This window comes from Fusarium proliferatum, assembly GCF_900067095.1.
Source record: "Fusarium proliferatum ET1 genome assembly, contig: FPRO_scaffold006, whole genome shotgun sequence".
Taxonomy (NCBI): domain Eukaryota; kingdom Fungi; phylum Ascomycota; class Sordariomycetes; order Hypocreales; family Nectriaceae; genus Fusarium; species Fusarium proliferatum.
Genome location: NW_022194795.1, coordinates 1,802,620 through 1,828,473, shown reverse-complemented (window position 1 = coordinate 1,828,473; position 25,854 = coordinate 1,802,620). Strand labels below are relative to the sequence as shown.

The window sequence follows — 25,854 nt, the reverse complement described above, 5'->3', positions numbered from 1 at the left end:
AGGAGAAGCCAGAGGCGGCCTGGTGGTCAACAATATACCCATTACCCAATTCTCCTAGCATCCGGCAGAGAGACACTTTACTACTGTATACCTCAACTCAGTATGCCAATAATAGCGTGGCCATCATAGCTGAGAAAACAGCCATAGGTACATAGCCAATTGTTCTTGTGCCATCGTTAGGATCCTCGCTACCTCCAGTGATGTTCCTGGTGCGCAGGCACAACAGCGAAGGCTGCAAAACATCATCCAGGCTATATGTGTCGGGGTCACGACGACCCCAGTTGATCATCACAGTCCAGACACCACGCACAGCATAGTCATATGCCTCCTCTTGGGTCATTGCACTGTATTTTCCAGCCGTTTGTGGGCGTTGGCTGATCAAGGTCTTTCCGCTTCCAAATTGACTCAGATTCGCCCCAGCTACATCGCGGGTCAGCGTCCTTTTGCTCGAACTGGTTGTGAAGCTATACTTACGAACTCCGCCATACGTCGGCCCGTAGTCTTTGTAATACTTCCCACACTTAACTGGCATATGTGGCAACATTGTGCACTCCTCGCCGTTCCAGTAATATCCAGCCGCTTCTGTGTTCAAGGCCTCTAGGCAATCTTCATCAAGGAACGAGCTGCAATCTCCATCGTCGTGTTGTGCATCGTCGGTTGCTTCATCCTTCAGGCGACTTGGTCCCCAGAAAGCAACACACACATGCCAGTCTGAAGAGTCTGTACGACTGCTATTCAACGCTGGAACTCTCATTCCCTCTGGTGCTTGAACGCTGATGTCGATGCCGGGATAAGGTGTATCGTCCCCAGGGTCGTCCGTAATATTGGCTACGCGAATGGTTGCCGTCCATCCATCAACAGTTTTGTTTGGCGGGAATCTTTCCGATACATTATACGCCTCAAATTTATATGTCCCCGTTGCGTTGGGGTTCTCGAAAGCAGATTGCCATGCTTGCTCGCTCATGTTACCAGGGTTTCCACCCGTCCCGTATCCACCATCAAATGCGATGGCCGAGGAGGCCAAAGCAAAGACTCGGAGAGCTACTTTCATATTCGAAGACAGAAGCAAAGATGACACAACAAATTAAGTCTCAATTAAGCTTAAAATCAACTCAACCTGCTTGTGTGTGGGGGGCTTGATGTCTAGATATAGATAGATAGGTAGTATGCCGATCTGCGCTTGTCTCTAGAAGGATTTATCTAGTCGATACTGACTGAGCCTTGGCTACTCAATATCCTAATAGGCCCAGACTACACAGCGGCCAGATCATCTGGCCATTTACGTACAGTTGGCGAACCACAATCTTTGATCTACAGTCAATTCCTTCGCGCCGTAGACAAGCTGCACTGACCAAGTCGTTGTTGGCAGTGATGACGTCGAAGGAACAAACGAAGTAGGATATTAGACCACTGCCTAGGAATACAGCTGAAAGGTACATGGGGGCTTTGTCGATCGCAGTCCTCTTCTAGGCTGTTAGGCAGACATTATTCGCTCCTTAGTGTAAAAATCCCTGAGTATTTGAGCATTCAGTTGTCAGCCTACAGTCAACAAGGATCTTCTGGTGAAGGCCAACAGGGCTGTAAGACACCCTTTACTTGATCCGGAGTATAAAGCATAATCACTACATCTGGTTGATTTCATCAGATCCCTGACTCAGTGCAAGAAGAAAAGACTGGAGATGGATTGATAAGCGCAGTTGAACAGGTGATGATTCAGTGTTGGCCCTTGGATACTGTAGGTAAGCTGTTGTTTGAATGCTGAAACAGACTGCTTCATACATATTGCTGAACCAATCAATGATTGTCAAACGCACGGGCCATTCTGGTGCTAGTACCTAGGTACCTCTGTATCCATCGTAAACAAACCCCAAATCACTGCCTTTCCCCAGGTATGTTCTTTTTAAGGTACCTACCCTACCAACCTTGAGCATCTGCAAGTACCTAGAGTAGTTCAGGCAAGATCAGCATAATTTCATCTTCAGAAGACTGCCTCGAATACACAATCATACAACAAAAGAAGCCGTTGGTCCTTTTCTCACTCCCGAGTATTCCTTCTTCTGAACTCTAGGTGGCGTGCGATCCTTCACCTACTGGTATAAGTGAGGGCATCTCGTCTTCACTAGTTCGCGAGTAGATTCGAAGTTGGGGAGGAAAATTGCCACATCAAATCCACCAAAGCAATGGCGACGCGAAATGTGAGCGGTTCACAGGTGCGGCAGAGCATGGCCACTAGTGGAAGTGCTGTCAAGACACGACAACTCGTGAGTTCCCTCAACCCTTTTCCCGTCAATGGCAGTTATCAATCATCTCCTTGGTCGTATGACTTTAAGGATTCGGGGTACAGAGCGGTCCTGTTTTAAATGAAAACGGCGTTTGACAATGATCTCTGACTTGACCCAGGCACAACTAAATTCTCAACTCGCACAGTTGTCATCAAATCTGTCCGACACCGAGAACTTGCTACGGATGACAAGTGTCCAAGCAGAAGCTATGCGTGGACTTGGTAGTTGGCATGGAGGTTTGTAAGTATTTTCAATTCGGCAGATGGTGGTCGTGTATGTAGGGAGCAGTCGCTGATTTGATGGATAGGTTCATGGCAGCAAGCAAGGTCTTGGGAGAGGAAAGTGTTAAAGAAGCTGGACAGCCAGGAAAATAGCAATCGGACAGCCAATCTGGAAGAGACAGAAAAGTGATATTTTGACAAGGGATGGCGAAAATGCAGCATGAGTTATGTTCCATTAGGGGTACCACAAATTGCTCTCAAACCACTTTTGTCAAAAAAAATTCCCTCAGCAAGAGATTATGCTTCCAGCTGACTGATATGTCATAGCCAGGCAAAGTTTTGCATTTAATATCTTCATAACGTCCACCGGTGCTCCCGCCCTCCTTCTTCAGGTCGGGCGGCTTCCTAAAGGCCCTGGTCTGTTGTCTATTGTTAGCATAAAAATATGCTATAAGAGGGTAGCAACCTCCGGCTGGAAAGCTTGAGCTGCCATGTAGATAACGGAGAACACATATGTTTGAGTGCAGCGAAAACAGTGCAGTTTCGATGGTCGATCATGTTCTAAGCCAAGACTCAAGCAGCCTTTCCAGTCTCTGGCTCAATGTGTTTCTCTGGATACAACTCAAGTCGGGCTTTGTCTTTGAGCACAACGTCGGTCTATTTGCTGCTTGAACGGCTTTGGCTTCCTCTTGTTTCTTCAAGGTCCTGGCGTCTGGCCTGGTGTCGAGATGGGCGTTTCGTGTGGTGTTGTCGGGGCAGTCGGCCCCTGTACCTTCGATTCATTGCTGCTATGTTCTGTGCCTTTCTTGTGTTCAAGCTTTCGCATGTGCTTCCGCTTTTGTCTCGGGGCACAGACCGGGTATCTCTTGACATTGCCACAAGTCTTGCAGTTGATATTTAAAATATCAGCCCATGGCTTTCGCCCTCCTTTGCTCGCATTCTCCACAGTTGATGTACAGGTGTCACCCTCGACTAGTAGAGTGTCGCAAAACTTGCAAATAGTTTGCTTCATAGCCGGACTTCGCCGTATTTGTGCTTTGAGAGTCACAGATCTCAGGTCTGATATGGCCTGACGAGACATGTTCTTCAGTGCTCTTTCCTCGTTTCTTGTTTGGAGGGAAACACTATGCCCATGGCTCAGGGTTGATGATTTTGCTGCAGCATTTTGCACAGTTGAGGACTGTTTAGTAAGGTATGAGGCAGCTTGATAGAGGTACGATGCTCTAGAGTAGATGATGCGGTTCTGGACGCCTTTTGGTTCCTTGCTTTTCGCCATTGGAACTTCTGAAATATGGCGAACTTTTGCTGGTTATCAAAATATGAAGTAGTTGAGTCTTACCTCATGGTACCTACCTATACCTGAGGATGCTACATACTACCTTATACCAGTGCCTGGAAATACCTAGCACTGTATGTGTGTCACGTGACTGAACTTCGCACGGGCCTCTTTAGCCAGCGGCGACCTTGTTTGCTCCCGCCTGCTTCTGGCACCTCCCTTCTCAGCCTCAACAAAGACTCTTTCAAGCCATCCTTGGAACGAGTATCCTGGTTCCCAACACCTTTCCTCATTCCACATCTTGAAAAATTGTTTGATTCTCATTCTATCATCTTGACGGCACGCCTGCGCCACGTTTTCGACAACCTAAGGCGACGCGACTTGAACGTAATCGCGTCAGACTCGTCATCACAACTTCGCTGCAAAGAACAGCTTCTGCAATAGCTTCCGCATCTACCATCTAACTACCTGTAAATCTCGGTCAACATGTCTCACGAGGAAGATCTCATCGATTACTCCGATGAGGAGATCGGTGGCAACGAAACCACTGCGACCACCTCCAACGGCAAGAAGGGCGAGCTTGCTGCCGGCAACAATGTCGACAAGAAGGGCAGCTACGTCGGCATTCATTCCACCGGTTTCCGCGATTTCCTTTTGAAGGCTGAGTTGATTCGCGCCATCGGCGACTGCGGTTTCGAACATCCATCGGAGGGTCAGTCTTGATATTTTAATACCCTAAGTCATCATATCCCCTCCCTTCAAGCGTTCGTCCATCTCGCAAGCAAGAACAAATGGCCACTTTTTTTTCGCAATCGTCGTTTTCGTCATCGTCGGCGCGGTCAAGGCTGGATCTGAGAGATGGTCCATATCCGGGCGGACAAAGACCACGGGTGAGAGACGTGGTTCTCCGCAAAACCACAACATTGTTGTCACAATTATCACGCGTAAGCGAATAATATGTCAATCGTTGTTGCGAACGGATTCTTCTGGTATATACGAGGGCAAAACAAGGAAAACGCGAGACACCAAGACACTTCTTGGTGCTCCTAGGCTATGGTTGCTTGTGCAACCAACCGGCCTGTGAGCCCTTACCTCGCGTCGATATTAAACTCTTCTAAATCCATATCAATGGAAAATGCGAGTAATGGCTAAGCTGCGACGATGGACGGACACTTGAGATTACACCCGTCGTTCGTTGCTTCTTAGAAACCCACTCTAACATCGGTTCGATCGACAGTTCAACAAACCTGTATCCCCCAGGCACTCCTCGGTGGTGATATCATCTGCCAAGCCAAGTCCGGTCTAGGAAAGACTGCAGTCTTTGTTCTCGCTACCCTTCAGCAGGTCGAGCCTGTGAACGGAGAGGTCTCCGTCGTTGTTATGTGCCACACCCGAGAGCTGGCTTACCAGATCCGTGACGAGTACAACCGCTTCAGCAAGTACATGCCCGATATCAAGACCGGTGTGTTCTACGGTGGAACTCCCATCAAGACCGACATAGAGACACTCAAGAACAAGGACACTTGCCCTCACATCATCGTGGGTACTCCTGGACGTCTCAAGGCCCTCGTTCGTGACAAGGCCCTACGTCTAGGCAGTGTCCGCATTTTCGTGCTTGATGAGTGCGACAAGATGCTTGATCAGCCTGGTGAGTCTCGCTCATGCAACCAAATTTTAACGTACGCTAATGGCTTCAGATATGCGCACGGATGTGCAAGATGTTTTCCGCGCTACACCTCCTCAGAAGCAGGTTATGATGTTCTCGGCCACCTTGTCAGAGGAGGTGAAACCTATTTGCCGAAAGTTCATGCAGAACCCGACCGAGCACTACGTCGATGAGGACACTAAGCTCACTCTCCACGGTCTTCAGCAGTTCTACATCAAGCTGGAAGAAAAGGAGAAGAATCGCAAGCTCAACGAGCTCTTGGATGAACTCCAGTTCAACCAGGTCATTATTTTCGTCCGTAGCACTGTTCGTGCCACTGAGCTTGACAAGCTCCTCAGAGAGTGTAACTTTCCTTCCATTGCCGTCCACTCTGGCGTCAGTCAGGAAGAACGGTGCGTTACCAAGTCATTTAATGTTGTGCTTGCTTCTAACATTATCTAGTATTCGTCGCTACAAGGAGTTCAAGGAGTTCAAGAAGAGAATTTGCGTTGCTACTGACGTCTTTGGACGAGGTATCGATATTGAGCGAATCAACCTCGCCATCAACTACGACTTATCCAACGATGCCAGCTCCTACCTGCACCGTGTCGGTCGTGCAGGACGATTCGGTACCAAGGGATTGGCCATCTCGTTCGTCAGCACTGACCAGGACCAAGAAGTGCTTAAGGAGATCGAGAAGCGGTTCGAAGTCGCCCTTCCGTATGTTGCTTCCCTTCTTTTCTCTCAATTGTCACAATGACTAACAGTATCCAGTGAATTCCCCAAGGAGGGTGTCGATGCCAGCACTTATATGGCCTCTTAAAGGACTGGATGAGACGGTGTTTCACATTGCAACAAATGGTGAACGCCTTGCGCTGCCGTAGGCCGCTGGTGAGAAGCTAGGAAATTGATGTTGAAAGACTGAGGCGGCAAAGGGCAAAAGTTGCAAACGATTTCATCTTGGTCAATTGTATTCGTTAATTTTTTTTTTTCAATGAATTCGTATTACGATGCTCGTGTTTTATAAGCAGCCTAGGCTGTTCCCTGGTCGAAAAGTGTGTCACTTGCCCACATATTGCGAACGCCAACGACCTGCAGATTTAGCTACACTATAGGTCTTGCGTAACTACTATGCCTTGAAGTTGGCTCACCTGTTTTGACTTGTAGCTTCACAGCAGTGATCAGGTGATTCAACACATATTCGTAACTTGGCCATGTTTGTGACTGGAATACGGGAACTGAGATGTGATGCCCCTCGTCGGCGTAAGTAAGTTCAGCCAATTTGACTATACAGGTAAGTTAGATGTCATTTCCAGTCTACCGCGCTGATACGTAGAATAAAGGGGAAGCGCAGCATGGTGGCGTATACTGAGAGCTGCCTGTAACAATTTCTTCGCTACAATCAGAATCCTCGTGACATGAACCATGTATGCTCGTCAACTTTCAACCTTCCCGTGGTGTTTACAGTGGCAGTATACGAACCGCAAAGTCAGTGGCTGTCCTGATGGCACTTCGTCCTCCACAGGTCAATAGTACAGACATGCCGTACTCACGACAGCCTGACTGGTTCGGCGACATGCTTATCAGACTCAGCTTGTCCCTATCATACTTGAGATCGTTCACTCATCACTGCTTCTCCCGTGCGTGAATGTCCTATTAAGATCAGCGGCTCAGCTTACTTGTGGGGTATAATCGCGATCCCCTCTACCCTTGTATGCGTTCGGCTACATCATGTATCCTCAGGTGCCCAGAGAACATTCGACAGGTTTCGATAAGACCCCCATTTCCAAGTCACCTTTGAGCATGCAAGTCATTAAGTTCGTGGCTTGACAAGGGGAGCGATATCGGCTTCCGACTACATGTAGAGTAGTTGGTAACTCAGTTCAGGCGCTTCTTGTGGCCTCTTGAGCGATGCCTCTGGATAAGCCGGTATTCAGGATTCGGCACAACAAAGTACGATGCGACTTGCCTCGTTAAGTTAAATAGCAGGCCGAAGCACGTTTGATTTGATATGCACAGGGTGTGGCCAGGACATCCTGCGAGGCCAAGACGGGTTGGAGACATGGACATAGCTAAAGGTAGGCAGCCACGTTCTCAAGTATGGAGATTGTCTATCTAAGCGCGTTCGAAATCTGACGGTCAAGGAGTCGAGGGCATGGGTCAAGCAAGGGTTTTGTTAAGGGACTGAGAAGAAATGTGTTTCTCGGCCACTCCAGTAACTACGGAAAATATTGGCAACTTTGAATACGTAGGCTGTGATAGGACCTCGCAGAGCACCGCATGGTCGTAACCATACACTGCCATACGCACGTAGTAACAAGTGGTTTCTTACTTCCGTGGAGCGGTCGGGGCCCCCGAAGTTCCCGGACTGGGGGCCGGGATGTGGGGGACAAGCTTGGCAAAGGGTTCACTCACTGATCGAGGACTTGGTAAGTGGGCGGTATCTAGGATGACACGAACAGAGAGAAGATGACTGTATTCGGTAAATCCCATTGTTTCTGTAGTAAACCTTGGGTCCCGTGAGGGGCTTCTTCCTGCGGTGCGTCATGGCATCTGTACTCAGCATCCAACCGAAGCTGAGGCCCAGGCGGCGGTGCAACCTCCACGCAAGCTGAACCACTTCGCCCTTCACAAGAATAGAAGAGTCCTGTGGAGCAAGCGATGTGACTAGGCAGCCCCAGCCCAGGTCTGCTAAACACTCTTTTTCGTCTAGGGTAGGGCAGCCTATGTTTCCAGATGTGACGCAGAACATTATACATACATCCTGTTAATGACCTAGGTACTGTAACTATGCAGTCTCACGAGACGTTGGTGGTCTCGAGAGGCAACCCAGTACTTCTTTGGGGATCTCGAACTTACCATGGGTGTTACCGTGCTGTTCATTTGATGATTTGAAAGAACAGGACTGACAGAACCGAGTCACAGTCAATGGACCAACCACAACGTCCATAGGTAAGAAAAATGGAGCCTCGGTCGCTGATAGTTCGCAGCCTTCATCAGACACAGAAAAAGTGTGCGTTGAGATAATTGTACTGTGATCACATTATAGACCGGAGCACGATGCTCGTGGCGAGCCCTGGTTGATCATTATAGCGATGTTACTATGTAAGTGACGGATGTCGGAAAAGTTCAGATTGCTACTATACTGCAATGCATGAACAGGTTACCTGAGAGCAATGAGCCATGTCCATGTCCGCCCGGATCTGTTAAGGATCCGGTGACCGAACGGGTCCTGCTTTTGAACCGAGGACACTGCTGAGGTAATGATTCGTACAAGCTCCATGATGCGCAATGAGACGAACAAAACACAACATGTAAGTGGAGTGTTATACGGCGGACCATAGAGCTCGGTACGTGCGATTCTGAGTCGGGACTTCTGGCAAATAACAAAGAAATTGGAATATGTTAAGGGGCTGGTAGCGCGCCACCACTTGGTGGGCGCACGAGCCGGATGAAGGAGCATTCACCATGTCCAGAACAACGAGTACGTACGTGACTGACTGGAAAGAGGATCCTGTTTCACCATCAGCAGATATATCTCATAGGAGAAGAAGTACCCGAAGAAATGAAGGAGCCCACGCCCACGCTCACGATGTGCAGCTGATGAGGAGTTGTGTAAGCACCTGTGGGACCAGAATCATGATGGCGGTGTCTGCAATCAGCCTTCTCATGATGGGCTAAAATGAAGAGAACACCAGTCACTGCACAGATGGAACGAGAGAGATTTTTCGAGGTAGCACACGTGGTGACAGTATTATCATAAAGAAGCCAGTAATTTCGACGACCAAACTTATCAAGCTTAGCTTGTTGAGATGACCGAGTCAACTACTCGGTCAATGTCCCAAGCAACCGTAGCCCAACAAGGCTTGGGGAACTTAAGGTTAACACAAACAGAAGGACATAATTCCTCTCGACACTACATTGGCTACTTTATGATCATGTCAAAGCAAATGTTTTGCGCTGCATGATAACCTTTGAGGCTTGTGCTTCTGCAGCGGGCAACAAACCGAGTTGCAGAGTCACGATGTTGGTGTTGGATCACTCATTACCTACTAACTAAAGCCTTGTATTTGAGGCATAGCACCTACCTAGGATGACTGCATCGGGGCCGTTCAAAGGACTTTAGTTTATTGTGGGATGGCTATAGTCCCCGTAGATGTCCGATCAACAAAAGCCCAGAGGTAATGGCGAGACCTTCTACAGTACATCATGCGTGAGGGTGAGGGGAACAGGAGCCTTGAATCAATTACCCGTGACAAAGGCCAAATACGGTAAAGGCCAGAGGCGACACCAGACTTGAACATGCGCTCAATGACTGTGATGCGATAGGGACTACCTTAGTAGATAGAACTTTATAATTTGTCAATATCGTAAATGCCTCTCGGTACGATAGGCGTGCCACCGTGGCAAGATATTATGTACATACATAGCGTTTTTTTATTATCGATGCTGACGAAAGTAAACAAACGTCAAGTTTTGAAGAAGAGATCTCGGATTCTGCCAACAGACTTCATGTTTGGAGGCGAGACAAATCCAGACCAATCATTCCCACCCACATGTTTATACAATCGATTCTCTCGAGATTCGTGTGAGACAGGCTTCTTTCCATTGGGCAGATTGTTCGGCTTTCATTGCATGCTTCTGTGAAGAAAGCTAGTTATAACGCAGCTTCGAAAGGCTGAGAGAATGATGACCGGGCAACATCTTGGCGACAAGTATTAATCCGTACGTTTGCCAAATGAGAACCGAACACCCCCTCTCTTGGCTATATTGTAACCATCATCATGAAATGTACCAGATTTAGCAATGCTCATGAAGTGGTGGTGGACAAGACGGAGGTGTGCACTATCAAGAGCTGAGGAGAAGAGTCTTCACACACTCGAGCCAGGTTTTGGAGGGCTATGCTCCCACCCCCCCAAAAAGGCAAAGGGTTAAAGCGAAGCACTGGCTGTGAAGATTCAACTCAGTAGCATTTAATTTAGTATCATGGCCAGGTATCAGCAGCGGTCGGGTGTTTCTCAGCAAAGCTTAAGGTTTCATTATGTGTGAGGCCAAGAGTCCGGAAGTACATATATAACTAAGGGGCAACCGTGTAACAACTGACTGATCCCAGGAGAAGATGACGAGAACCTAAAACGAGGATGGCTTCTTCAATTTCGAGCCAGGCAGTCGACAACTCAGTCGAGAGTCAAGGAACCAGAAAGGGTTGGTACGGTGACCAGGGTAGTCGGGACGGCAGGGATACGCGAGACGCACGAACCTGGCTGGCGTGCTAACCAAGTGAAGTGTTCAAAGATGAGGTGAGTCAAATCCAAGTCGTTGGTCATCGTCACGGAGCTCGGTACCTACCTGGCTGGTTACATAGCAATAACCTGATGAAAGCTGCAGCAGAACAGAGCACCATTCCATCACTGACAAGGCTCCATTCGAGTTCATGATGATTGCATGAAGGAAGACCTGCATCGTGCTTGTTCTCATGTGAGGCCCATTTAGCAGGTAAAGGCCAATGTTAGACATAGGTAGATAGATACAGCGATATGTACATACGGCAGGCCTCTTAAAACTTAACGATGACAAGTCAACCTCATCTTCTCCTCACCCGTACGTGGACTGTCGATGCCAGGGAAACAGAAATCCGTGGATGCCTTGAGGCCTTGATCAAGACTCAAAGTCCGGGAGGTGGAGGTGGATGGCGCCGTGGAAAGGGTGGATGGTGGAGGGGAAGGAAACGCGCTGTTAAATATCAAGGACCAATAAGGCGACGCCAAAAGGCAGACACGCTTTTAGGCCCATCGTGGAAGGCCACGCATGTACATAATGCGCGATCTATGCACAGTATCGCACGGAGCTAGAAAAGAGGGGCTTCTCGTCGTCCAGTGTGAGGTGTCAGGGCCAGATGAACCAGCCCACTGACTGGCTGAAGCGCCTACAAGGGCTCAGTTGTACAGTACGGATATCTCTCACAGACACTTCTGCGAGGTACAGTACCTCACGCGCGGGCCAATCTTGCAGCGCGCCGTAGGTACCGACGCTCAACTCGCCTCTCCTCCTGGTCTTGCTCACGCTTTCGTTCTCCCAGGCATTCAAAACTATGCCATAGCCCGCTGCTGCCATCTCCCGCCTTTTCCCCCTCCCCCCATCGAACAGCATCATCGCCATAATGTTCGATTTCGTCCTCTGAATCCGTCCCCAAGCGACTCTCTGAAGTCTGCTCTGGATCGTGTACATCTCCACTCTCCACGGCGTCTTGTCTTCATCTTTGTTGTTGTTTTGATCTTGGTAATCTCCTCTCAAAAACACTTGTTCCAACCTTACTCAAACCGTACCTCTCTCAGTCAGGCCGCAGCGGCATTCACTTGCACTCTGCGACTTTTCACTCGGACTCACACACTCTCTTTGCCGCCTGACGCTGCGAAGAGTCACACTTTGGCCTTGCCTACAAATTCCAGCACAGCACTGCCTAGGCCCAGCCCAGCCGAGTCCAGCCCAGCCAAGCCCAGCCGAGCCCAAGCCTAAAAGGTTGTCCACTCGAGGGACCAACCTTGCCTCCCCCGGCCTTCGCCCGCACCCGTCCCATACTCTCTAGGCAAGGATTATTGCCTTCTATCAGTGAGGTGATTCCACCGAGAAGTGTCCTGTCTGCCACTCGAGTCACTCTTAGTGTCAGTCTCCGGACTCGCTGTATTGCTCACTTGCCCGTGGCCTCCTATCATCATCCCATCATCACTTTCACTCATCTATCATCATTTCGTCCCTGTTGTTCTATTCACTTGCTTCAACCAATTTTCTTTTGCCCCTCTGTTACTGTTTCTCTGACTCTATTTCTGGTCACCTGTACGATTCACTTGTTCACTGTCATTCCCCTGCCAGGCTGCAACCCGCTATCAGTTCCTTCGCCACACTCACAGTGACGAACCTCCTGTTAGTCATCCTTGTACCGAACCAGGCACAGGCTACCACACTCTAAAACGCTCTCTCCGAGATCGCCAGTTGGCTTACACCTGCCACACGCCCCCGCCGCTTTTGCTCAGAATTGCCACCGTGCAAAACCAAAAGAGTCACATCCCACTACGCAGGCTGCCACCAACTCAACGCCTCACTCGCCCCTTAGGCCACTTAAGCAAAGAGTCACCCTCTTTCAGCCATCTAATAAACTCCTTCACCACCTCTTTCAGGTCATCTCATCTTCAGCCACACCTTCAACAGTACCTTGCATAATCAACTAACACCGACTTGATCTCTATTAATTCTCAACATCCGAAATCGATTTTCACAGCTCGATCGCCCTGATGGTAGCCTTGTTCTAAGACTACCATTCGCTTCCAACCTCACTCGAGATTTGAAGCATTGCCGCAATGCCTGTTGAAAAAACATATCTTATTCCTGTCGCCGTCTCCGCTTCGTCCTCCGGTCTCATCGTTTGTGTTATCAAGTCGCTTTTGCACTTTATTGTCTAGAAGCTCTCTGAGAACACGACCAAGGATATACCTCGAAGCAGCACTTACACGCGCTGTAACGGAGTATCGTTACTCGATTTTGACCCCGCGAATTTCGGCAAACCACGATCTGATTGGTGGCTTAGCCGTAGACGGCGACTGGACAAACCCCTGAATTGATTGCAGTTCAGGATCCTTTTATTCAGTTTTCAACATGATGTGCGACACAAATGTTTCGCCCGCTTATAACCCCTCCTCCCATTATGCACCCTACAACACCTCGATAGCTTCTTCCGCTTCGACTTCCACTACTTCTGTTTGGTCCGACACCACCTCTCAGATTTCCGACGACTCCTCTCTTTCCGCACACTCTTCCGACTCCGACTCTTGCGATTCCTATTTTTCGAGAAAGGCCGCCGTTGCTGATTGCAGTCTCAACTTGCGGCGCCGTGTTCAAAAGACACAGACGGAAGCACTACCCGCTGAATTACGCCAGAACCCACGAAGAACCTCAAATGCTCGCGCCGCGTGCCCTCCCGCTCTGGTCCGACAGTCTGACCGAAAAGTTAACTTTGTAGATAGCCTTGTCGGTATGTTATGACTGGATTGTGATTACTTGTCCATGCGCTTAGCCTTTACTCTTCTAGATTCGTCGACACATATCGTTGAAGCCATTTGGCCTCTCTCCTCTGTCCCCTGCCGAAATGAACTTGGAAGTAAGGCCATTCTTCCTCTGCGCACATTCATTCAAGAAACTTTGCGCCGGTCACGAACAAGCTATTCGACTCTGCAAGTCGCTCTCTATTATTTAATTCTCATCAAGCCCCATGTGCCGAAGCACAACTTCACCATGGAACAACCTGAGGACCGACACGCCGATCGCGCCCTTCAGTGCGGTCGTCGTATGTTCCTCGCGGCTCTGATCCTTGCCTCAAAGTATCTTCAGGATAGAAACTATTCTGCCCGGGCCTGGAGCAAGATTTCGGGACTTCACACTCAAGAGATCAACCAGAACGAAATCGCTTTTCTCCACGCAGTCAATTGGAAGATGCATATCGTTGACGAGGTCTTCCAGCGATGGACCGACATAGTTCTCAAGTACACGCCTCCTCCGTCTGGCCCTCCTTCTCCCAGAGGTGTCTCCCAGGTTGTGTCCCAGCAGGTCGTGGATTGGAAGCGAATCATCTTGGGTCTGAATCCTGAGTTGACGAATCTTGCCACATTGATTCCTGCGACTCCTGCTATTCCTAGCTCAAGTGATCTTTGTGCTTTGTCTCCTCGCAGTATTCTCAATATGCCCCATCAAGCTCAGAATTCATGTGGCTATGAATCTGCGGAGGCCGCACCAACTCCCAAGCTCTACAGTGCTCCTATGGCTATGGAATCAGCGGCTCTAGGATACACCTCTAGCCGCGCGGCCCCTAGTTTGGGTATGCTGCCAACTCCTCGACTCACCCCTCAGAGCAGTGGACTCTGCACTCCTGCAGCGAGTGCCGCCTCCCACATGCTTAATAAGTCTTCCGCGATGGGCTTGGCCATGGCTCAAGCCAACAATGTGAACACATCTCAGTACCTAGATCGTCTCCCTGCCACCATGACATCGTCCCCTCAAGCCTACTGCCCTACTCGTCGATCTTCCCTTGCTACTTCAGTGTCAACAGCTTCCTCACCCGAATCGATGATTTCGGATTCGTCGCGTTCCTCGCGCTCTTCTTCCATCTCATCTTCTTCATCGCTTGTTAGCGCGACCCTCAGCTCTTCCAGGCTGGGTTTGCCGTCGCGATTCCGAGCGTCGAAGTCATGTAACGAGAGATTGAGCCAGAAGCCGACAATCCCTTCGGTTCCAGAGGATTATGATGTGCACTGCGATTCATCCTCCCCCGAGTCTTACAACGGCCCGGTTGGCAAGCTCGTGGATCTGTCTCTGGAATCTTCCTTGGCGAGACGACAGCAGGAACTTGACGATATGGCTCGCGATTCTGACGCCGCTCGTGCTCTACAGGAGCTTCATAAGTATCGCGCGGCTGAGACTGTGACCGCGACCGCAACAGCCCCTAGAAGTGGCACGAAGCGAACTAGAACCGCCTCTATGGACAACTGCCTTCAGGAGAACGTTCGCGAAATCCTTGGTGGTCGTTATCCTACCCAGCATTCTGTCTGGCCTGATACGTTGGTTCGCACTCGAGGCATTACCTCCGAGTCGAATCTCCAGATCCCCGTCCGTCCTAGCTTGCCTGGCACCGGCAAGCGAGTCTGCTGCTCTGCCGAAGCGGCTCAGGGCTACGAAGTTTCGTCTGTCCATCCTGCTATCGGCCTTCGGGGACCTGGTCTGTTGGAGGGTATTCTCAACTAACAACCAATCACACGTTGGTGACGATATTCACTGTTTCCAACTTGATACCCTGTCGACTATAGATAAGCTATACACGACTTGAAAGTCAAGAAATAATGTCGAATCAAGAAAATTCTCTTTGTTAAATATACTGATATGGCGGGTGGAAGAAATGGAGTCTTTTGCTAAAAGGCCTTTGATACCACATATTTGAGAGATCACAGTTCTGCTGTATAAGCACCTGCTATTCTCTCGACTTTGGGCCGAAAAGCGTGTTCATTTGCCTGCATGTCTGGAATGGGCTACTGAGAAAAAGTGGTGGTGACTGTTTACAAGGGGCCGTTCGGTGGTGAAGAGTACATGTCTTGTATGACTAGGACGATGCTGCTTTTCTTTGTTTTGTACTGGTTACTTATTTGGCTTTACTTCGTTCGCTGTCATGGTCTCAGAAGTGGACTTGACGGCACTGAAAAAAGTATCGCACGGCAAAGAGGAGAGGCGAGAAGTTTAAGGAAGGTAATAGGTTTGATTTGCTATCAAAACCGAGCAGACAAACCCGGTCACCCAAGAATAACGACCCCGGCGTCAAAGAAGGAATCTGCAAGGTAATCGGTTTTGCATCAACTGGAGTTCAATTTGCCTTTTCCCTGCAATCAAATACATCCCAAGACCGCATATTGTCTTCGGAAACAGCCAAAGCTTGAATCCACTCGACCTCGTCAAAGGCAGACTTTGGGAACTCAGAAGGCAAACAAAGCAATCGATTTCGGAAGCGGACTCGAGCAAAGGAGTCCCAAGAATGATCTGAATTGAGGAGAGCGATGACGCTATGGCGAAATCTAATAGCTAGCTTGAAACAGTCCTCGCGATAGTGGACTCGTGGCAGTCATTTCCATTCCCTTATGGAACCAATTTTCGGATAGGAGAAGGACGCACGAGCAAAGCAAGACAAGCACGAAATCAAAAGCATTATGCTGCAACACTAAATTGCCTCCGCTTTTCACGCAACTGAATCGAACCACTCACCATTTGTGACTACGTGATGCGCCAGAATCGAATTCATTAGACCAACATCTGCATGCCGATCCGGACTGTTGAAGCCTAAGGAAGCTCGGAGAATGAGATTCGAGAACCAGAAGAGGTAAGGCATGATTCTTACCATAAAACTATACACTGAGAATGTGTTTAATTCATCCAAGGTTGTCTGATCTGGTGCATGATCAAATCGCTCCTACGCAATGCACCCATGAGAATCTCTTCACTCGGAACTTCCAGGAACGCCTTCAAACCGCGGCCGTGAAATCCCGGAATCGCGTGGTCCATTGGACATGCCGACATGGTGTGCTAACGGCGTGAGTCACATCCCAACTCGCTTGGCACAGACTTGACAGTATGTTACCTTGTCTATCCCTGTCTTTGACGCTCTTTTCCTCAAGTGCGGTGTAAGTGGTATCATCAGCAAGTCTCGTGTGTGTGCATGTGTGTGTGTGTGTGTTTATTACGTACAGGGCTGGGTTTTGGTTGTTATCGCTCCGAGAACATCGTGAAGTTTAGTGCTACGAACAAGATAGGTCGTTAGGTAAGGTGGAGATGAAAGCAGTCTTTCATAGGCAAAGCGACATTGGAGGTAAGTTTGCTATGAAGTAAGTTCTGTTGAGTTTAGGGTGTTTCTGTACGTGATATTCTGCCCGTGTTGTTACCTTAAACTTCATTTCTTATTACAGTGTTGAGGCTTTTCACGACATCTGGTTCTTTCGTTCAAGACTCGAATCCTATGAAGCATGGTGACATTCTATCGCAAGGTGTATCCCGACTAATCTAGGGAGGTCTACTAAATACATAGACATACTTCTATTCATGGTGAACTCGATTCTTTATTTTGAGGCGTGATGGCCCCGCAATCGAATCGCCAGGCCTGACAAGCCTCAGGGGCTTCGGGGTTTTGTGCTGGTTATAGGATGCACGATGAGCCATTATGAGTTCACACGAATCCTGCTGAACCCTAGTGCGGCAACATTCACTGCCCCGACTCTGATGTTGGCTGAAGCCCACTAGTTTATGATATATATCGGCGAGCTGAATGTGGTAGCTCCAAGTGACAGTGCTTACCCAATCCTTGCGGGTGCAGATTTGGACATGAGGGGAACGGAACAACCGGGAGGCAGTGCTGTCTCTTTGGCCAAGAGAGAAGACTACCAGCCGTTATTTCGGGGAGCTTGAAGTGTCAAAGCCATCATGGAACACCCCTATTGTTCCATAGACCTGTCGGAGTATCTCTTTCGAGATTACACTATCAGCACCCCATTTCAGTCGTTGATCAATGCGTCTTCTTTGCTCTCTGGCAACATCTCTCGGTAGACCCTGACACAGTGCAGTGAGATCGATCAAATTTGTAATGAAGACATTAGGCTCCGGTGCGTCGATAAATGCGTTGCGAAGACAGTCCAGCTGGATCTCCCACGATCTATCATGCTCGTCTAGGCCATAGACTAATCCCCCCCTGCGAAGCCAGAACAGGAGGCGTAGGTTCTTCTCGTCCCATGGACCGGTGATGAGGGATGTAGGAACGCGTACCTTTGGATGAATATCGCAGCCACCCCAGGATCCAACCCTTTCGAAAGGTTTCCAGGACAGAACTTCCTGATAATCAGCCTCAAAGCAGTCCTGCGAGTTGAAGTGCCCTACGCCACCTTCGAAATGATGGCTGTGACCATAAATAAAGGGGTCACCGTCATCATCCAACCGAGGAAGATAATGACGATAATGCTGGTCTCTGGCGTATTTTTCTACCCAGGTCTGCTGTGCCTGGAGAATGAACTCTGCAGTGATCCAAGGTAGGCACAATATGGTTGACTAAACCAATAATATTAGATTGTCATAAATGCTCTGAAGTATGATGGTGTTGACAAACCTGGAGTTGCCAATTGCCAGATACACGATGCTTGTCTGTTGCCGCAAACCTGTCAGGGTCACCGAACGACTGTTCCCAAGTATCTTGGAAAGCACATATGATGAACCTGATGAGAGTAGCCCGTCCAGAAAGCTTTGAGCCTATGATCGGTGCGGACCGAGGGAGGGCAACATTGGCGCTGTAAAGGAAGATACTCTCCAAGATTTCGGCTGGAAGAGCTTGAATAGCCGGCCTCCAACGCGTAGATCGAGAAGCGAGGACATTTGATAGTGAGCGCTTCATTCTCTTGGGGGGGTTGATTTTGTCGTCAGGTATAGATGCGATAGTTTGACCAGGCGATGGTTTGCCTCTCAATGGAAATTTCCGCTTGCTTCGAATACGTATAGGTGTAAGGCCCATGGTGCGAAATCATAAAGGATGAGAGTGTTGATGAGATAGACGAGGCTCAATGGCTTGAATTACTTGAGGCCGGTATGAGCTTTGGAGATTCGCGTATGGCTCAAGTTGACAACCCAAATACATTTCCTCTCGACAAAAGGAAATATTGGCCGTTGACCATTGAGGTGCTGGTCCGGAAAGAGCCGACCTATAGGAAAGTTGTTTGGAGGAACATTTTGCAAGAGAAAAATTGCCATATTTTGAAGATTCAAAGGTCGGACGGCAAAGCAAGGCGGAGGCGTGAATTCATAACGCCAACAAGAGTTAAATTTGTTGAATTATCCAACCAATACGGGAGGTAGTCAATTCATCGCATCTACGAAGGTAGGCAGGGCAAAATATCTACAAATCTGTGATTGTTTAAAGAACAATTCATGTCTCGACATGTCTGACTGATCCCCAAGTCTACCTAGTAGTAAAAGTGAATGTGGCCTGTGCACCACCCGAGACCCGCCAGAACCAGTGGCTTGGACCCGATGACTAAGGCGTCTTTTCGACAACGACTTTTCTTGATATCATCGATAAGAACCTGTCTTCGAAGAGAGATGCCGCATCATATCCAATACCAATGCCGACGTGATACCGACTCTCAGTGATGCAGTCAACCCTGTGTCTTCCGGTTCCATCACGAAACCTCCTGCGATTCCTTCGGTGTCAGTCCAAGAGGGCTTTCTCGAACGCAAACCATGGCCGAACCTCGATGACCACACCAGTTCCATGTTGTCGCGCACGAACACTGGATACTCTTACGACGCGGAAACAATTCACAACTTTGGGAACAGCATGCCAGAGAACAGTCACCATTCCCAGACCAACCCTCTTCCAAAGAGATCCCACCTCACCGAAACTTCAAGATTGTCATCAGCCCTGGACATCCCAACGCTGCTTCAGCACCAGTCAAGGTGCGCGCAAGTTGTTCAAAGGCCAAGACCCGAACCCAGAGAGCCCGCCAACATGGGAACGATTCCTCAAACTCGCAGGAAGAAAGGATAATAAAGTTTTAAAGCCAGACGATCTCCCAAACCATGACGAATATTCTGATGGCTCGTCAATCTTTAACAACCGGCGAACACTCGCGGCCAAAGCTGCATCTGAGCCTCGACTGCGATGCACGGAAGTCGACGAGCATGGGAACGTAATCCTGGTTGATGGAGAGTTCAAGAAGACCGAGCTTATTGCAAAGGTACGGGTGTCTCGGCCGCAAGGAAAGCCTCAAGAATATAACAACTGACAATGGATGTTTTCAAGTTCGGCTTGTTGCCTCGAGATTTGCGCAAGATTGACTCATCAAACCTGCCTCATATCCTTATTCGCCCTTCGGCCATTTTGCTAAACCTACTCCATCTCAAGGTTCTGATCAAACATGATCGAGTGCTTCTATTCGATATTTATGGCTCAAAGACATCGTACCCCCAGTCGGCCTTCATGTACGACTTGCAGGGCAAACTACAACAGAAGAACACACAAGCATCAGGTGCTCTGCCATATGAGTTCCGGGCATTGGAAGCGGTGTTGACCTCAGTGACGTCTGAACTTGAAGCCGATTTCGAGGCTGTGCGGGAGCCGGTCATGCATATTCTTAGCGAGCTGGAGGATGATATTGATCGAAGCAAGCTCAGAATGCTCCTCATTCTATCCAAGCGAGTGAGCACCTTTGAGCAAAAAGCAAAGTTGGTCCGGGATGCCATCGAAGACCTCCTCGAAGCCGACGATGATCTCTCTGCCATGTACTTGACGGAGAAAACACATGATCTTTACAGGGGAGAGGACGACCACACGGAGGTTGAGATGCTTTTGGAGTCTTATCACAAGCTGACTGACGAAATCGTGCAAGAAGCCGGCAACCTTGTCTCGGGCATCCGAAACACGGAGGAAATGTGAGGAACCCTTACCCTTGACTTAATGCTGATCATATTACTCACTCACCAGTGTAGCGTTCGTGCAATTCTGGACGCCAATCGAAACGCTCTCATGCTGCTTGATCTCAAATTCAGCGTTGGGACGCTAGGCCTAGCCATGGGAACGTTCCTTGCTGGTCTCTACGGCATGAACTTGGAGAACTTCATCGAAGAGACAAACTGGGGTTTCGCTGGCGTCACTGGTGTCTCAGTCGTCTTCTCGCTTATCGTATGCTGGTATGGTCTAACGAAGCTGCGGCGCGTGCAGCGCATCAAGATGATGGATGACGAGCGACCGCGGATCCCCCGCGGGCAGGCCTATTTTCCCGATGATCGCTCGGCGCTGGGGCTCCTCGATAATAGGAACCGCGAAATGTTGCGGCGAATCAACATGCAGAAGGCCGTATCGCAAAAGAAGAAGTGGTTTGCATGATTTTGCAAATTAGATCCCCTTTCCCTGGCTCAGTGGCACAGATTCGGCCACATGTATAAACTAGATATTTCTGGAAACTACTAGATACCTACTCATCTCAATGAGGCTGGAGTTGAAGCGAAAGATACCCAAATGCGGACAGCACACACACATCCTGACAGGCATCACCCTCCGTGAAAACACTGCAATCTCGGATCTTAATGGCACATCGTAAATATGACGACCAATGAGGCCACCAGCACAAGGCCAAGAAAGTCCAGATTCTCCCATTTTGTCCCTCTTAGGGTCTCGCTCATCGTGGTAACACCAATACCCTATCGATTGATCTCATCATGACAGTGTGACGTCAGAAAAGATTCCTCTTTAGCCCTCCATGAGACCTCGTTTAATCAAAGCCTGGTCCTGGTCAATGGCGGCTGGCTGGCCGAATTGAAATTAAGGTGGTGTTGCGTTACAACACACAATCTGCAGGTGGATAGGGGGGGGAAGGGAAGGGAAAATCAGCCGAGTCATTTTGCAGGGAATCATCTCGAACAATTGATTGCCCTGACGTCGAACGTAACCTCAAACAAACCCTCAACGGGCTACAGCGGCAATAACGCATGACAGGCCTTGATTTCTTGGAGGAGTAGCCACATTAGAAACGTCATCATGATGTTACAGCCAATCAATGGTGACCTGTCATTTAGCCACAGCCGTTAGTGTGGCTGGTGGCTGGGTCATGAGGGAATCGGGGATCGCAAACTGACGTCAGGAAATAAAACATGACGGAGGAAGGTATGATCCAAGAAAAAGAAAAAGAAAAAGAAAAAGAAAAAAATCATGCAGCAGGCGCGATGGCCAGCCCAACAAATTTCAGATATATAAGGATGTGACCTCGAAGAAACTTTAATTTTTCACAACACCAACCTCAGACCTACAACAAAATCTCAGCCTTGTCTAAGAGCTCATCAATCACAACCAACTGAACACATACACAAAGCACCTACATCACCTACTACAACACCTTTCAAACATTCACAATGGGCGGTGTTATGTCTTGCGTAAGTCACGCCCCCTTGATCCTCTCCAGGAAAAACACATGATGTGGTCTACACATCAATCAACCGATCCACGACAAAGCCCAATTGCCTGTCTCTTTCGCCCACACTCATTCAGTCTCTGCCTTCTGTTACCCACCACTACTTTCGTTGCCCCTCCCCGGGCAGCTCTTCTCTCCTCCACCGCCCCTCTTTCAGCCTCGCTTTCAACGACACCACTAACAAGTCTCTCCAACAGATCCGGTCATGCCTCCAGACAATTGGGGATGTTATTATGGCGATTATCGGTGGGATAGGTCGCATTATTACAGCTATCGTCAACGGAATTGTTAGTTTTTGTGCTATTCTGGTCCGATTCTTGACTTGCGGATATTGCGGTTCGAAGGGAGGCCGAGCGAAGCGCCGGGGAGGCTCTCATATGAGGACGACGAGAGTTTAGACGAAACATCTTTGTGATACCAATTTGATAAAGAATGGGGGAGTGGGGGGCTATGTTAGTTTGCGGAGGAGTATGCTACGGTCGTTCGAGATATCTTTTTTGATTACTTTGATATTCATCTGTCAGCATTAGGATACCCAATCCTTGCGATTTTTAGCAAAAATTTCAGTCTTGTAACATTCCGTTAGTGCACAGTTTGAATTCCATTGGTGATATTACACTTTGATTGTTGTTGGTGATAAGGCCAGGGGGAGGCAAGAACACGGAAGATCCTAAGGATTGAAGAGACTTAGGCAATTTAGTCTAAATTTAGGGGAGTCTTTACTAAGTTATTTTAGTAGCGTGTTCCAAAGTCCAATACTTTCTTGCTCCCTGAGGTGAGGGTGAAGGTCGGAAATTGAATCAACTTATATTGTTTATTATTTTACCCCCTTCTATATCCTGATTCATTCTGCGGTATCTGTATACCGTTTTAACATCGGCTTGGTATTAATCGTCCTCTTCCATGACGTTGCGGTTGAAAAATCCATGAATCTGTCGTCCAGCCGTTGTGCCGACCAAAGGTGCCAGTTCTTGGATCGTCATGTTGGCAACTTCACGAATACTCTCAGTCTTGAGCACCAGATTCTTGATGTTTTGTGGAGTCACGCCCGGCACTATGGCGAGCATATCCTGGGGCTCCTGGTTAAAGGCTTGCTCTTCGGCCCTTGTATCCTTATCCAAGCCAGCCCTGACAGCGGCTATCGGATCTGGCTCTTCCTCCTGAGTCTTTAGGGATTCAAAGATGTCGGCCGTCTGGTACGGGGACGAAGACCAGATGATGCGTAACTTTGGAAACGCTAAAGTCAGTAATACTAACTTGGATTGGAGGTCGGATGACATGTTGGTCGGAGCGACACTGTTCAAGCTTCCAGATAAGTCGGCAAATGGCTCCAGAGTGAAGGACTTGTTCTGGTCAAACTCGATGAGCAGCATCACGCTTTTATAGTACTGAAACATAGTCTCGGCTTGACTGTAGAGTCGGCCATCCTTGAATGACGAGATCAAATCACTGATAGATTTCCGTTCTACACAGATATTTGGTGATAGGATGTAATCACCAACTGTGAGCATGCATGGTACAATGACCATAGAGCGGCCGTGGAGAAGAGATGGCAGAGAGGACCGGAATTCCCGTACGTCTACCACAACACGTGGCGGCTCAGCTGTTGCTGCAAGCCTTCCACCACCAGCAATACGTGTGTTGACGGTGCGGAGAAAAGCATCTTCAGGATCCTCAGCTGGGTCCACGGTCATGACAAGGGACATGCTTGCCCTCTCCTTGATGAGTTTCGTAAATGCATCTTTTTCTCGTCGAACAGATGACAGGTATTTTTGCTCCTCCACTGAGCCACCATAGTACATAAAGTATACTCTAACGTTCCTGTCGTTATGCGATGATCGGTACACTTCAACTCGACGGATAAAGGCGGCGTCCGGCTCGTACATAATTATGTATCGTGGTTTGGTTTCTTCAAGGACATGCTCGTCCTGATCTCCATCATATGCGTGGATGACGACTAGGTCTTGCATATCATATAATTTGAAGTATTCCTCCATATTGTCGAGGGGATCTGCTACAACGTCTTCTTTCTGCTGTGCTTCCTCTTCTGTAATCTGTACCTCTGCCATGAGATCGGCAACTTCTCCCGGTTTCTCAATGTACTGCATGATACTGCCATTCTCAGCACGACCCATGCTTACGCCGGCATTTCCTCCGCCGCGCACCCGTCGTCGCTTGTTTGCAGGAGCCTTTCCACCTCTTGATCCTGCCAAACCTGGACGAGTGTCCGTGGCTCCATTCAGGGCCTTCTGGTTTTCGGAAAAGAGAGTGGCGCTGACCTGAGCAAATTGTCTCTTCCATCTTAAGTAGTTCCTCAACCGCCTTCGCATCATGAAAGCTGCAGAGGGCTTGTCTTGATCTTCATCGTCCTCATTTGATCGTTTCTCCGTCTTGGGCTTGACGTGCATGGTTTGTAAGAAGTCTCGCAACTGCCTGCAAGTATCGGTATTTGAGCACATGATCAGGATGGTACCATTGGAGTCGTCTCGAACTGGAGGCTCAAAGTACAGATCGCGATCAATTTCCTCCAGGACCTCAGCCAAAAGCGCCCATTTGGGTAGCTCTTCGAGAACAGGCCTTAGAGAGTCGATGTTATCTTCCCGGGCCGCATCTTTGGCACTAGCGGAATATACTCTTCGTCTTGCCGTATCAAAAATAGTCTGAGCAGCATCGAGGAAAAGCCAGGGTGATTGGGTTTGCCGGGTCGATCCTGGAGGCGGGGAGTGAGCGGCATGAATGGTATCCAAATGCTGGAGGAACGAAACAGCATCATATGCCAGAATAGAGTTGAGCATGGCTCTGAGAACAGTCAAGTCATTCACAATCTGCTTCGTCTTCCAGCTCACGCGGTGCCAGTTGGGATCCAACTGTCTTCGAACCATGATGTCAAAGTTCTTGAGAAGAGCGCTGTCGAGGTTCCAATCGTCCATTTCCAGGCCACTGTTACCTTTCTTGAGCTCGTGAATACTGACTTCAACGCATTCCATTATGGCGTTTTGAATCTCACGCATCGAGTCTGTCATAGGGACCTCGAGTTCGATAACTTCGGCCTTCTTCTTTCCTTCCAGAGATTGCGCGACTGTGACGTGAAATCGAGGCCAAAGCGAGGCTTTACGCAGAAAGAGGTTCCTCATCATGGTAGCCAAGGGTGAGAAGCCAGTGGTGAAGGGATCGGGGTTGTCAGAAAAGGCCTTCAAAAACCCAATCTTGTTCTTTTGACGGTAAACTCTTAAGATGAAGGCCTCGAGAGATGTTGCGACAACGCGATCGGCATGAAGAACAACAAGCCCTGTAATTGATTCAGGATTCAGCAAACCTGTGAGAAGGTCGACCACTAGAATACGCGATGTGATGCTGAAGATCCCGCCTCCAGAGTACATCTTTTCCCTTGCGCCGACGCTTTGAAAGTCTGTGTTCACGACTGTCAGGCCACGCGCTTTCGGGGACATGCTGATGGCTGCATGTTCGGCCAATGCTTCTCCAATCCAGCCATTTTCTCGTTCATCAGCGGCGACTATGACAATTAAATTGTTTCCGCCGGCGTCATACGAATGGAGGAGATTGTTGACAAGGCGCATCAGCCCCAGGCCGCGTGCGATAACGACAAGCTCATCTTCAGCACGAAGCTCCTGGAACAGAGTCTGTTGGTATTCCTAAATCGATGAGTGAGGGATCATACTTCAAAGTCATGGACAAACCTACGAGTGGGAGTGAAAGCTTCACTGGCTGGGGAGCATTGCTTGCAGACATGCGGGCCACCCGAATGTTGGTGTTGACAGACGATGTGTTGAAGGTATTGATGAAATGACAACCTACTATAGTCGTGAATGATGTATTGAAGATCTTAGCGAGGAGCTAGAGCCGTGGCGGGGAATGTGTAAGTTGCATGCATAAGGCAGAG

At 48.9% G+C, this 25,854-nt stretch overlaps 9 protein-coding genes across 9 annotated transcripts; 5 read left to right on the top strand and 4 right to left on the bottom strand.

Annotated features, from left to right (window-relative positions):
• Positions 1–97: 97 nt before the first annotated feature.
• On the bottom strand, positions 98–1,051 carry FPRO_09660 (uncharacterized protein; the record flags this gene model as incomplete). The annotated part of the gene is made up of 2 exons (XM_031233076.1): positions 98–420; positions 475–1,051. The coding sequence occupies 2 exons, from the start codon at positions 1,049–1,051 to the stop codon at positions 98–100; spliced, it is 900 nt and encodes a 299-aa protein (XP_031082949.1).
• Positions 1,052–2,180: 1,129 nt separating this feature from the next.
• Positions 2,181–2,656, top strand: FPRO_09659 (uncharacterized protein; the record flags this gene model as incomplete). Its single annotated transcript, XM_031233075.1, has 3 exons — positions 2,181–2,261; positions 2,401–2,522; positions 2,590–2,656. The coding sequence occupies 3 exons, from the start codon at positions 2,181–2,183 to the stop codon at positions 2,654–2,656; spliced, it is 270 nt and encodes an 89-aa protein (XP_031082948.1).
• Positions 2,657–3,200: 544 nt separating this feature from the next.
• Positions 3,201–3,779, bottom strand: FPRO_09658 (uncharacterized protein; the record flags this gene model as incomplete). Its single annotated transcript, XM_031233074.1, has 1 exon — positions 3,201–3,779. The coding sequence occupies one exon, from the start codon at positions 3,777–3,779 to the stop codon at positions 3,201–3,203; it is 579 nt and encodes a 192-aa protein (XP_031082947.1).
• Positions 3,780–4,265: 486 nt separating this feature from the next.
• FPRO_09657 (putative ATP-dependent RNA helicase) lies at positions 4,266–6,247 on the top strand (the record flags this gene model as incomplete). Its single annotated transcript, XM_031233073.1, has 5 exons — positions 4,266–4,491; positions 5,017–5,427; positions 5,477–5,837; positions 5,887–6,144; positions 6,199–6,247. The coding sequence occupies 5 exons, from the start codon at positions 4,266–4,268 to the stop codon at positions 6,245–6,247; spliced, it is 1,305 nt and encodes a 434-aa protein (XP_031082946.1).
• A 6,827-nt stretch (positions 6,248–13,074) lies between these two features.
• Positions 13,075–15,213, top strand: FPRO_09656 (uncharacterized protein; the record flags this gene model as incomplete). Its single annotated transcript, XM_031233071.1, has 2 exons — positions 13,075–13,450; positions 13,508–15,213. 2 exons carry the CDS (start codon positions 13,075–13,077, stop codon positions 15,211–15,213), a joined length of 2,082 nt encoding a protein of 693 aa, XP_031082945.1.
• Positions 15,214–16,520: 1,307 nt separating this feature from the next.
• FPRO_09655 (uncharacterized protein) lies at positions 16,521–17,014 on the top strand (the record flags this gene model as incomplete). The annotated part of the gene is made up of 4 exons (XM_031233070.1): positions 16,521–16,544; positions 16,584–16,634; positions 16,747–16,819; positions 16,917–17,014. 4 exons carry the CDS (start codon positions 16,521–16,523, stop codon positions 17,012–17,014), a joined length of 246 nt encoding a protein of 81 aa, XP_031082944.1.
• Positions 17,015–17,394: 380 nt separating this feature from the next.
• Positions 17,395–18,502, bottom strand: FPRO_09654 (uncharacterized protein; the record flags this gene model as incomplete). The annotated part of the gene is made up of 2 exons (XM_031233069.1): positions 17,395–18,045; positions 18,104–18,502. The coding sequence occupies 2 exons, from the start codon at positions 18,500–18,502 to the stop codon at positions 17,395–17,397; spliced, it is 1,050 nt and encodes a 349-aa protein (XP_031082943.1).
• A 739-nt stretch (positions 18,503–19,241) lies between these two features.
• FPRO_09653 (uncharacterized protein) lies at positions 19,242–20,872 on the top strand (the record flags this gene model as incomplete). Its single annotated transcript, XM_031233068.1, has 3 exons — positions 19,242–19,724; positions 19,790–20,418; positions 20,476–20,872. 3 exons carry the CDS (start codon positions 19,242–19,244, stop codon positions 20,870–20,872), a joined length of 1,509 nt encoding a protein of 502 aa, XP_031082942.1.
• Positions 20,873–22,840: 1,968 nt separating this feature from the next.
• Positions 22,841–25,703, bottom strand: FPRO_09652 (putative MUS-38 protein, involved in nucleotide excision repair; the record flags this gene model as incomplete). Its single annotated transcript, XM_031233067.1, has 2 exons — positions 22,841–25,606; positions 25,656–25,703. 2 exons carry the CDS (start codon positions 25,701–25,703, stop codon positions 22,841–22,843), a joined length of 2,814 nt encoding a protein of 937 aa, XP_031082941.1.
• Positions 25,704–25,854: the final 151 nt, after the last annotated feature.